Raw genomic sequence first — 11,294 nt, 5'->3', positions numbered from 1 at the left:
GATTTTCTATGCACATATCCTCCATGAAAGAAGTTTCATGCCTTCCTTCTTAATCTATACCTGTATTTCCTCTTCTTCGAAATATTAAACCCCACAAGAACCTGAATCCGAGTAAACTCAATACAAAGATGCCAGTGGATTCTTTCCACGTCGCATGCTCTCATTCTCAGCTATGGTGGCCAGACGGCTGTCCCTTTCAACCAGTTCCTATCCTGACGAATCCGAGCAGAGTAGAGCAGGTTCGCTGCGCGGGCTGCCGACGCGCGCCGCTTGAACCCTGGCCGCCCCGCCCCTCGTCCGGACGCAGCCAATCAGAACCCGCCTCTTACGAGCGTCCCACCGGCCAAAATGGCGGCGGCCGTTGGCGCGGGGTCCGGCTTGTAGTTCTGTAGCTCCGTTGCTCTACTCCTCCCGTTGCAAAATGTGAAAGGAGAAGCGGCTGGTGGAGGGCGTCCTACGCAATGAGTCGGCGAAGGAAATATGGTGACAGCCCGGGCCTGAAGAACACGCCGCGCAAAGCGGCGGCGACTGAGGAATGCAGCTCGGTGGTCGAAACGGGGAAGAGGCGGCTGAGGTCGGCCCGCGGTTCAGGGCCCTGTGGGGCTGGAGAGAGGCCTCCCCGGCCCCTGCCGCAGCAAGAGCAGCCGCCAATAGCCGCTTCGTGCAGTAAAAGTAACCCCGAGGGTGAGACGTGGGCAGCGGGGCCTCCCTGGGCTTCGGCGCCGCAGCTTCAGAGGCCAGCTCGTGACCAGGAAACCCCGGGTGCAGGTGGGAGTGGAGTCTGAAGTTGTGTTTTCTTTCCCTGGGCTTCTCCCTCGTGAGTCCAAAATTAACGCGACACCACCCCCCCCAGGGCTTTCATCCCCGAGTGTGAGCACTGCCCCGTTAGGCGTGACAACCGCTTGTCGCCCCTGCCACAGGAATAGATTGTGGGGTTTACCTGTTGGAGAGAGGAAGGCTAATTTGTAGGCTGCTCCTCCAGGTATCAATAGTGGCAGAGCGAGGAGAAATAGTATCTTGTGCCTTCTGCTTATTACCACGGGAATTATTTCCCCTTAAACTTTTTGCCCTGATCTGACTTAGAGAAGGGGCCGTCTGGAATATATAGCTATCTCTATCCTCAAAGCCTTGGTGATGTCTCAACTCGTTATGAATAAACCGGAAGTTCCTTTGTATAATATCCCTCATAGTAGGAAACCAAGGGCCCCTGATTATTTCATTCTGATCACTTTTTGGTGTTCAATTTTTTCTAATAAGTCCTGGTAGGAATTGAAACTCATATAAGAGCTCTTTCCTAGAGCATGTTCTTAAAATACAGCTTTTATTACCTTACTTGTTTTTAGTTTGACAGAGCAATTGCAGAATAAACAAAAGTGATACTAGACAAAACCAAGAAATGGCTCACTAAAGCTTTTTGAAGTAATTAGTGTAAGTTGGATAGAGTTGGCAAAAGGAAGCTAAACATAGACTTTTTCTGAAGTTTCTGTTGAAATGCTTTTGATTTTTGAAATGTATCTGTAAATTACAGGTGCTTCCCAAAACCTCCTAGTTCCAGGGGTAATGAATGGAATGACTAGGTTATACAGTATTGTACATTTATAGAGCTATTAGATTGTCTTAAAATACTTGCTATTTACAATGTCAAACTTATGAAGTACTACAGGGATTTTATGTGAAACATTTCAGTTGTGGCTAAAGTAATATAATCATCTCTGGGAAAGAAATTTATAATTGGACTATAAAAAAAATTTAGTCTAAGCTGGTATTTAACATTGGGGTATTATGAAGTAAAGTAATGCTTTAAAATGCAACAATTGTTATTTTAATCTTATTTTATGTAGAAATGTATGAAACACCAAAGAGAATGCTGCAAATGGATTTATTGTCATCTGCCTTCAGTTCTCCTAATGATCCAGATGGACAGAATGATATCTTTTGGGATCAGAATTCTCCAATGACGAAACAGTTAGGTAATTTGTTAAAACATTTTTATCTGGGTGAATATTTGATTAATGATTAGGATTTAACTGTAGAATTTCAGTCAGATATCCACATCAGGAACTTTTATACAGCAAATGTTTTTCGAGAATATTAAGTGATCATGTTTCTGTGATACGCGTGTAATGTCAGAATGCGTAGTGATCTAAGCCATGCTAATTAAAATTGTGTTCTAAGATGTAACCACTATTTTTAAAAATTAGTTTTTTTTTTTAATTTATAGAAATGTCTTTGTTTCTTTAGGTAAAGGAAGAAAAAAGCGGATTTACACCACAGATAGTGATGAAATCTCACATATTGTTAATCGCATTGCTCCTCAGGTAAATATCAGTATTTTATAGTTTATTTTAAAACAGTGAAAATATGCCACTAAGTTTTTTTTATAGTTCATTTATGTGAAAAATATTTTGTCTTATTCAATTCTCTTTTTTAAAAACAGAGCAGCAAAGATTATTTTTACCTTTTCTACCACTGAAATGCATGTTTTGAAAAAAGGACCATAATTTAAAATTGGTAATATATATTTTCCTAAGCATATGTATATACTTTTTTAGAATGATGATTTTTAACTAGAGCTTTGTGTTTATTTTGTTTTTAATGTTATTTAACAATATATGGTATCATTTTTCAAGTTACTAAAAGAGTAGAATCAGACAATAAAAGTTTAAACTTCTAAGTTTTTGGTGATGGGTATTTTTTTTCCTGTCTATAGCACACCTTTTCCTCATTGAAACTGCTTTTCTTAATACTTGTTGGCTTATAATATCATCAAGAAACATAAAAATGGAAAAAACATTGGATTCGGAGTTAGTTCTCAGTCTGCCTCCTATGCTGGATGACCCTAAGCAAGTCCCTTAAACTCTCAGAACTTTAGTTCATTCAGCCATTAAAATAGAATTATTACTTGTGTTGCTCTCTTTCTTGGATTATTATGATGACTGAATTGGATAAAAATTTATGTAAACTACAGAGCACTACAAATGCTAGGTTAAAGTTAATTATGATAGTTAAATTATTTGCTGTAACAGAACTGTATTTAAAAATTTATTTCAGCTCTTGTAATGCTTGAGTGTAAGGGAAGTATAAGTTTAGGTCAACCTCTGTTCTGGACCTCTTTCCTTTCTCTTTTTCTTATTTAGCAACATTTAAATCCAGAAAACACCCAATTTTTGCTTAGTATCTTTTCCATAGGAAGTTTAGTATTTTTCCTTGAAATGCCCTTTGATAGTGACTATATGTTGACCATAAACAAGAGATGACACTGGCCCAAACTGTGGTTGCAAGGATCACCATCATCCAGGTGGAGGAGACAGGAAATAAAGTTTTTCTTAGCAACTATAAAACATCCAGAATTACAGCTAACACAGTCAAAACAACTCTGTTGCTACTAGCTCTACATTCCATGTTTGGTATGTCATAGAAATGCATTTTACATACAGTTCATTAGTTAAATAGCCTTTATACCATATACTACTTGCTTCATAAGTTAACAATAGATCTTCATTAACTGTGGGTTTCACATGAAAGAAGCATAATAAAATGTGTTTGGGCTGGCCAGCCTCAATAGTGATAAAAAGATAGTTGAGTAAATTATTGGACTCTACCTAAGTGGGCTGGAAATAATAGCTCACATAAAGAAATGGCAACAGTATGCAAGTGGTAACTTGTGTATAAGAAAAAGTACAGTGAAATTAGTTGCTTTTAAATATTACCATTTTCAACTGAGCACTTTTAAAGCACGTAAATCTTTGGTAATATCAAGGTCTTTTAAAGAACTTGTCATTTTCTCAGAATGACATATTCATGTTGTTTATTTTTAGGTGAGTTACCCTCCTCAAATAATTATTTAAGTCACCTTAATAGTTCCAGAGATGACATTTTTTTTAATTTGCACTTTTAATTGGTCAGTCATTTTGCTTTCTTCAGGGATACTTTTTGTACAATGTTGTTTTTTGAAGATGGTGTATATTTTTCCATCATTTTTACAACTCTGCACAGTATACTCTAGGATATGTGCTTAGATACCTTTTACAGCACCTGGATTGTAATTATTGATGAGGAAATTTAAAAAATATAACATTTACAAATACTATAAAAAAATACTATAAAAAACACATAGGACCCATGTATGTATATAACTAGATGTATAAAGTTATTGTACTTTTATATTCTAAAAATGGAATGAATTTAAAATTACTTGGTAAATGGACCAAAAAGTATCCATAATTAAATCATTAAGAATGTTATTTTTCCCTAAATTCAAGATTGTTGAAACAAAAGGGAAAATATGTATTGCATCTAAAATCAAAATTATTGCTTTTCTTGGGTATTTTGCAAAGCTAAAATCTACTAGGTTCAACTGGACATCTAAGAAAACTGCTTGTTGATTGAGGATTTTGAAATACCGAGTTGTAGGTATCTTTTCACCTAACTTTCTAGTGAATAAACATGAACTGACATCTTTATGCTCAGCATTTTGCTAGATGCTGAACTATCAGGAATAGTCCTTGCCTTCAAGTAATCTATAAACTTGTGATAAGATTATTTTAATTTGTGTGATAGTTGCTTGTTTATGCTCATTCTAGGTACTATAAAAATAGAGTAGAAAATGATTAACTTGTTTAATTTATTGGTTTGGTTTGTAACTAATACACAAATTTATTCTCTAATTTTATGCATGATCAAGTGACTGAAGGGTATAGCAGAAAGATCCAGGACTAAAATGGCTTTTTTCTAGCCTTAATACTGGTTAAGCTTCTTTACCTGCTTTCTCTACTTACTTTTTGTTCTTATCCCTCATTCATAGCATCAGTTCTAACCTTGCACTTATCTCTAGCTTGGTCCTGATTTAATTCTAAGTTGTCTTAATTCTACCTAAGTGCTGTCAATTAAGGTCAACATGGATTGTCCCAACTTTAGATAAGCGTTATAATGGGGATAGGGAAAATTTGGAGAATCAGGTGATACAGAAAAAACTCCATATGTATCTCTCTTTATTCATAATACTAATGATTCCTGCTACATGGTTTATTTCTGATACTAATGTTTATTTTATGAATATCTTATGACAACTGAAATAAGTTGTTCAGTTTTCTTTTGATAAAAGATGTGCTCTTACTATTGAACATGCATTTCCTAATTAATTAAATTCTTAAAAACAAAATTTTTTTGAAAATAAGGAATTCCCAATTCTGAGTGTTTTCATTCCCAGAAACATAAATAGATCACTTCTTGCAGCTTGTTAGTGCTGTCCTCCATCTTCTCATTGTTTTGGAGTTTGTTTAGTAGCTATCACCTTACCAGAAATTATTGCTTTAAGAAAATAATTCAGCATAATTAAAGTGGATTTTTGTTTGGTTGGTTTTGGTACTTTTACACCTCTTTTTTTTTTCCCCTTCTGCCAAAGGATGAGAAACCAACAACAGACTCCATGCTGGGCGTGTGGATCGGTGCAACTGCTATTCCTTGCACTCCTAGTGTAGCAAAAGGAAAATCAAGAGCAAAACTCAGCTGCACAAAGTAAGTTCAAACTTCGCAGTTTTTCTAACATTCAGTGAAGTAAGTATTTTTAATATTCTGTTTTGGTTTTGTGAATATGTCAAAATGGTTATAAATTATTTTCCTTAATTTTGACATGTAAAATTTTGACTTAAAATAATTATAATATCAGTATGTGTTAAAACTTTTGAATTTTAACATTAAAATATGTTAAATAACAACTGAATATTTATGACTTAGAACTTTACTTAGTTGTAATTTTTAAAATATTTGTTTAATAGGTTAAAATCACAAAATCAGGAGGAAGAACTTATGAAATTGGCTAAGCAATTTGATAAAAATATGGAAGAGCTAGATGTGATTCAAGAGCAAAACAAGAGAAATCATGATCTTATCCAGATGATTTCAGAAGCAGAGACTTTAAATAATTACAGAGATAATGTACAGATGCAGTTACTACATGATATAGTTCCTGAAATAGATAATGCTATGATAAAGAAGCCAGTGAAAGAAAACAGGATATTTGTGGTAAATGATCAAAACAGCAGTCAGAAGCCATTTGACCAAAATGCTGAAGCAGCCTTTATCGCCATTTTTGATGGCTCTACTCAGAAATGTAGTGGACAGTTAAGCCAAGATCTGTCAGATGCTTTCTTGAACACCAGTAGTACTACCTTTGGAAAGAAAAACGCTTTGAAAGAGGAGAACATCATTACTAATGAAACTCTGGTCACTGAAAAACTACTAAATAAAACCCAAGGATCACTTTCTCATCAAGTAGATAATCCTGGAATGACAAAATCATATGTGACTTCCTGTACTAAGGAACCAGGAGCTTTTAATAAGCACAGTGATACATTTACTACCAGTGATTTTGAGGATGATTGGGAAAACTTACTAAGTAATGAACCTTTTGTTATGCAAAATATTGAAATGTCTGAACTTTTCGCTGCCCCTGAAACAGCCCAGATTACTGATCAAAAGGAAATTTGTACCTTTAACAGTAAAAATGGTAAAAGTAAGTCAGGAATGAATACAAGTCTAGATACCAGGTTAAGGGATTCAAAAATTTTACAAGATCTTCCTTCAAAGACATGGAACAGTGAATTAACAGATGCTGCAAAATACAGATTTTCACCAAAGCTGAATGATAAACCAAATAAATTATCATCCACTGGAAATAAAATGAAATTGGAGAAATCTTTTAATACAATTGTTCAAGACAAAATTCAAGACTGTGCAGTTGCGTCTAATCTGGCAAAAGTAAATGAAGATACTCATATTAAATTTACTTCTAATGTAAATGCTTCTGAAAAAAAGTTTACTTTGAACCCAGGATGTTCTAATGAACAAAAAAATAAGTCCATTTTTAATCAGTCTTTGAAGGCACCTACTAATGTCGAGCCTTTAGGCTCTGCAACTTTGGGCAATAAAACCAGTGTTTGTAACCCAAATCAGGCTAATGTATCAAAGCTTCGTTCTTTCTTTGATGATTGGAATGATACATCATTTACCGATGAAATGGTTAAAGCCTGTCATCACTTAGAGAATACCTGGGAAGCAGGTGATGTAGACGATGATTTATTATACCAAGCATGTGATGATATTGAAAGACTAACTCAGGAACAAGACGTTAGAGTGGACAGCAAGACATCGGAAAGTGTATTTGGGATCAATAATAGTTCTAAACACAGAGCCAAAAATGTGTTTACTACACCTAAACAAGGAAATCAGTTGGTGCAATCAAAGCATTTGAATCTGAACAGCGTTTCAGTGCAAACATCTTCATTGACAGATAGCTTACAAATAAATAAATCAATGAAGATGGAGAAAAGGGAAATTTGTGGAAATTCTCCGGGGTTTTTAGGTGCCACGACAAATTTGACTATATATTCTAAGAACTCAAATTGTCAGATCAATAATCTGCATGTCTCTTGGAATAACACTGATGTTCCAAAACAAGTGAATAGTTCCACATCGGTTCTTACAGGAAGTTCAAGTTTGAATGTGAGTTCAGATCATATGAGTACAGAAATTGCTGCTAATAAGAAGAAATTGAGTACTCCACATCTATCGCATGGCACCGTAACAGATGAAGCTCAGAGTGACCTTAACAGAACAGTGAGATTTTCTAAGTACATGTTTACAAAGATAAAAAATTCTCAAATTCTTTCTCAGTTTAATAACAATTGTATAACAGGAAGTATCTCTGGTACCAAAATCACACAGGGTTTGCAGAAAAATAAAACGGTCAACCCATTATGTGGGAAGGCTGTTCAACAGCAGTCTTTGGTGAAATTTTCTGAATCTTTGAAACAAACTTCAAAAGGTATGTATGAAATAATTTTCTTTGAAAAGTAACCAAACTAGTTATTTGTTTTATTGAATTTGCATAACATACATGTTAAAAACTATGATGTTTAACTAGAAGTTTTAAAGTGATTCTTAAAAATAATGATGCTGGAATATACAAATACTGGGTGATTTATGTTTTGAAAAGACTGCATCGAATTCTTTGCCAACATTTAATACAGTGACTAGTGTATAGTAGGCACACGATAAGTATGTGTTGAATGTTTTCTGAATTATTACCTGGAAAATTTTACTTATAGATTCATGTATTACTGTGTGAAGATTCCTTGTGTTCACTAAATATCTCATTGTTTTAAAATTTGAATAATCTTACCTCTGTGTTTAGCAGAATATTGAGGTGAACACTATTTGAAGATTTAGAGCATTCTAATTAAATGCCTTTGCTAGAATACCATCTGATATAAAACTGTTAGTTATGATGGTTAGAGTTGTTATTTACTTACTCAGTACATCCTGTGATCTTTGATTCTTTCCAGTTCTTCTTTTCCCCAGTTCTCGTTTCTATCAGATTCCATTGTTTCTACCTCAAAAAATATATCTGAAAACTGTCCATTTTTCTCACTGTCTCCTGCTACCACCCTTATGCAAGCCAGCGTTTCCTGACTGGACTACTGCAGTTCTTTTACCTGTTCCCTGTCAATTCTAGTCTCCAAAGAGCAGAATCATCTTTTAAAACAAGAGGAAAAAATAAAAAACAAATATGGCATTTGTCTGCTTAAAGACAACCTTCAGCCACTGTCCGTCTTATTTCAAATAAATCCAGACTTTACCCTGTGATCTACAAGGCCCTGGATTATCTCTCCTTAACCTTCCTGTCCTCTTTTTTTTGCCTTACCTATTAGGCTTCAGCTACACCAGCTGTACTTCAGTTCCTCAAACAGAATAAGTTCTTTTCTAGTTCAGGAGCTTTGACTGCTAGTCCCAGCTAATACTGCTTCCCAGCATGTGACCGCCACCCCTCCTTTGGCTGGTGCTTTTTTTAAAAAAAATTAATTAATTAATTTATTTGTGGCTGCGTTGGGTCTTCATTGTTGCACACGGTCTTTCTCCAGTTGTGGCAAGCAGGGGCTACTTTTTGTTGCGGAGCGTGGGCTTCTCATTGTGGTGGCTTCTCTTGTTGCAGAGCATGGGCTCTAGGCACGTGAGCTTCAGTAGTTGTGGTGTGTGGGCTCAGTAGTTGTGGCTTGCGGGCTCTAGAGCGCAGGCTCAGTAGTTGTGGTGCGTGGGCTTAGTTGCTCCGTGGCATGTGGGATCTTCCCGGACCAGGGCTTGAACCCGTGTCCCCTGCATTGGTAGGTGGATTCTTAACCTCTGCGCCACCAGGGAAGTCCAGTTGGTGCTTTTTTATCCTTAGGTCTCAGTTTCAGTATTGATATTACTATCTCACAGATGCCTTCCTTCAACAGTCTATAAATGCTTTCCTTGTTATTTTCAGTCATCTCTCTTATTTCCTTCATTTCTTTTATCACAGTTTGCAATCAAATATTGATAACTGTCTGTCTCATCAGTGAATACCTAGGCCTACCACGGCAGCTGCCAGTTAGATGTTTAATAAGTATTTGAATGAACATCATGCAATATAATGTGAAAAGTCTGTCATTCACTGATACTGTAGTAGTTTTTAAAAGGGAATATTTCTGGCATAACTACATGTGCTTCTTAATGCCCAGGGCACTTCACCAGAAACCTAGTGCCCCCACATGCATACGCCAAATCTGCTGGCTCTTTTCTGTTTATCCTTTAAAAGCCAGTGTGTTTCTAACCACGCAGAATGATTAAGCTTCTCTTTCTTTGGGTTTCTCCAATACCCAGTGCTAACTTCTGTTACAGCATTTACTGTGCTAGCTTGTAATTATAGATTTCCTTAATCAGTCTCCCTCACTTGGGGCTAAACATTAGGTTTCTTACCTATTATGTAGATCAATGCTTCTATGGTTAAGGGAGTTTTTAGTTTCTTTTAACATGATTGTTTTCTGTTTAGATGATGCTTTTGTTGGCATTATTGCTACAACTTCCCTATTTAAGTGATCCTTCCCTTTAAAAAAACATTGTAACAGTAATATGTAGTTTTATAAAAATAAACAAAACAGTATACATTAATTTGAAGTAAAAAGGTAAGTCCTCTATTTCTCCTTTCCTCCAACCATTCCTCAGGGAAATTATATAGTATACACTATCTGGCAACTTGGTTTTGCTTTCACTTAATACATTGTAACTGTCTTTTCCTGTTAGTACATATAGATTTGCTTTAGTCCTTTGAGTGACTACATAGTATGTCATTATATGGATGTACCATAATTTATTTAACTGTTTCTCTGTTGATGGAGGTTTAGTTTGATTGCAGTTATTTGCATTATAAACAACAGTACAGTCTTCCAGTGAATATTCTACATAAATTTACACACACTTGTGTGATTGTATGTTAATTACTGAAAATTTATGTAAGGTTCAGAATGTTTTAAATTTTGATGGATATCTCCAGATCGTCCCCCCAATCGCATCAATTTATATTCTTATCAACACTGACAATGAATACTTCTCTACATTGTCACTCAAACTAGATATTTTGAAGCTTTAAAATTGTTTTCAGTCTATAATAGTTTTAAACATTTAAGTTTATGTTTAAATAAGTATAATTAATTGAAGCATGCTTCCAACATGAATTTATTTACTTATAGTTGTAATTCCATTAAAAACTAAATCTCTCTGGAATATTTGAGTTTTTCCAAAACTCCTGTCTCCTGTCTTATCTGCATTTTTTTAATGGATGGATAATCTGCCTTTCAGTTTACTTTACAATTTTTCTGTTAAGTTTGATAGTGCCTAATATTCTAATTAATATTAACATTGTTGATATTTTCTGTTGTTTCTATTTCCTCTTACTTTGGTATAGCAAGCTGCTCTCCAGGAAATATCTTTGAAACAAAACCCTTCTGACTACCTCATTGCTTTAAGCTAGGCTTGGCTAACTGTGGCCTGTCCAAATCCAGCCTATATAGCCTGCTTTTGTACAGCCAGCATACTAAGATGAATTTCACATTTTATTTATTTATTTATTTTTGGCCACATTGGTTCTTCATTGCTGCAAGCAGGCTTTCTCTAGTTGCGGTGAGCAGGGGCTACTGTTAAGTTGCGGTGTGCGGGCTTCTCATTGCGGTTGGCTTCTGTTATTGCAGAGCACAGGCTCTAGGCATGCAGACTTCAGTAGTTGCAGGACGCAGGCCCAGTAGTTGCGGCGCACGGGCTCTAGGGCGCGTGGGCTTCAGTACTTGCGGTGCGTGGGCTCAGTAGTTGGGGCTCACGGGCTTAGTTGCTCCACAGCATGTGTAGGCTCAGTAGTTGTGGCGCACAGGCTTAGTTGCTCCACAGCATGTGGGATCTTCCCGGACCAGGGATCGAACCCATGTTCGTTGCATTGCCAAGCG

General features: G+C 36.1%; 1 protein-coding gene across 2 annotated transcripts in view; it reads left to right on the top strand.

Moving 5' to 3' along the window:
- Positions 1–361: 361 nt before the first annotated feature.
- The window catches only part of ETAA1 (ETAA1 activator of ATR kinase), a 66,126-nt gene continuing 55,193 nt past the window's right edge, over positions 362–11,294 (top strand). Inside the window, exons 1-5 of one of the 2 annotated variants that reach the window (XM_089923080.1) lie at positions 362–684; positions 1,842–1,970; positions 2,242–2,318; positions 5,405–5,517; positions 5,778–7,825. In XM_089923080.1, the coding sequence (XP_089779206.1) occupies positions 462–684; positions 1,842–1,970; positions 2,242–2,318; positions 5,405–5,517; positions 5,778–7,825 (2,590 nt within the window). In that variant the 5' untranslated portion in view covers positions 362–461. Of the gene's footprint in view, positions 769–1,841; positions 1,971–2,241; positions 2,319–5,404; positions 5,518–5,777; positions 7,826–11,294 lie in introns of both variants that reach the window. The other variant, XM_022597253.2, reaches the window with a different exon arrangement.

This window comes from Delphinapterus leucas, chromosome 13 (assembly GCF_059928025.1).
Source record: "Delphinapterus leucas isolate spDelLeu-1000000601 "Yukka" chromosome 13, BTC_Dleu_Yukka2, whole genome shotgun sequence".
Lineage (NCBI taxonomy): Eukaryota > Metazoa > Chordata > Mammalia > Artiodactyla > Monodontidae > Delphinapterus > Delphinapterus leucas.
Note: the sequence above shows the minus strand (reverse complement) of the source record. Positions and strands in the feature narration are given on the sequence as shown.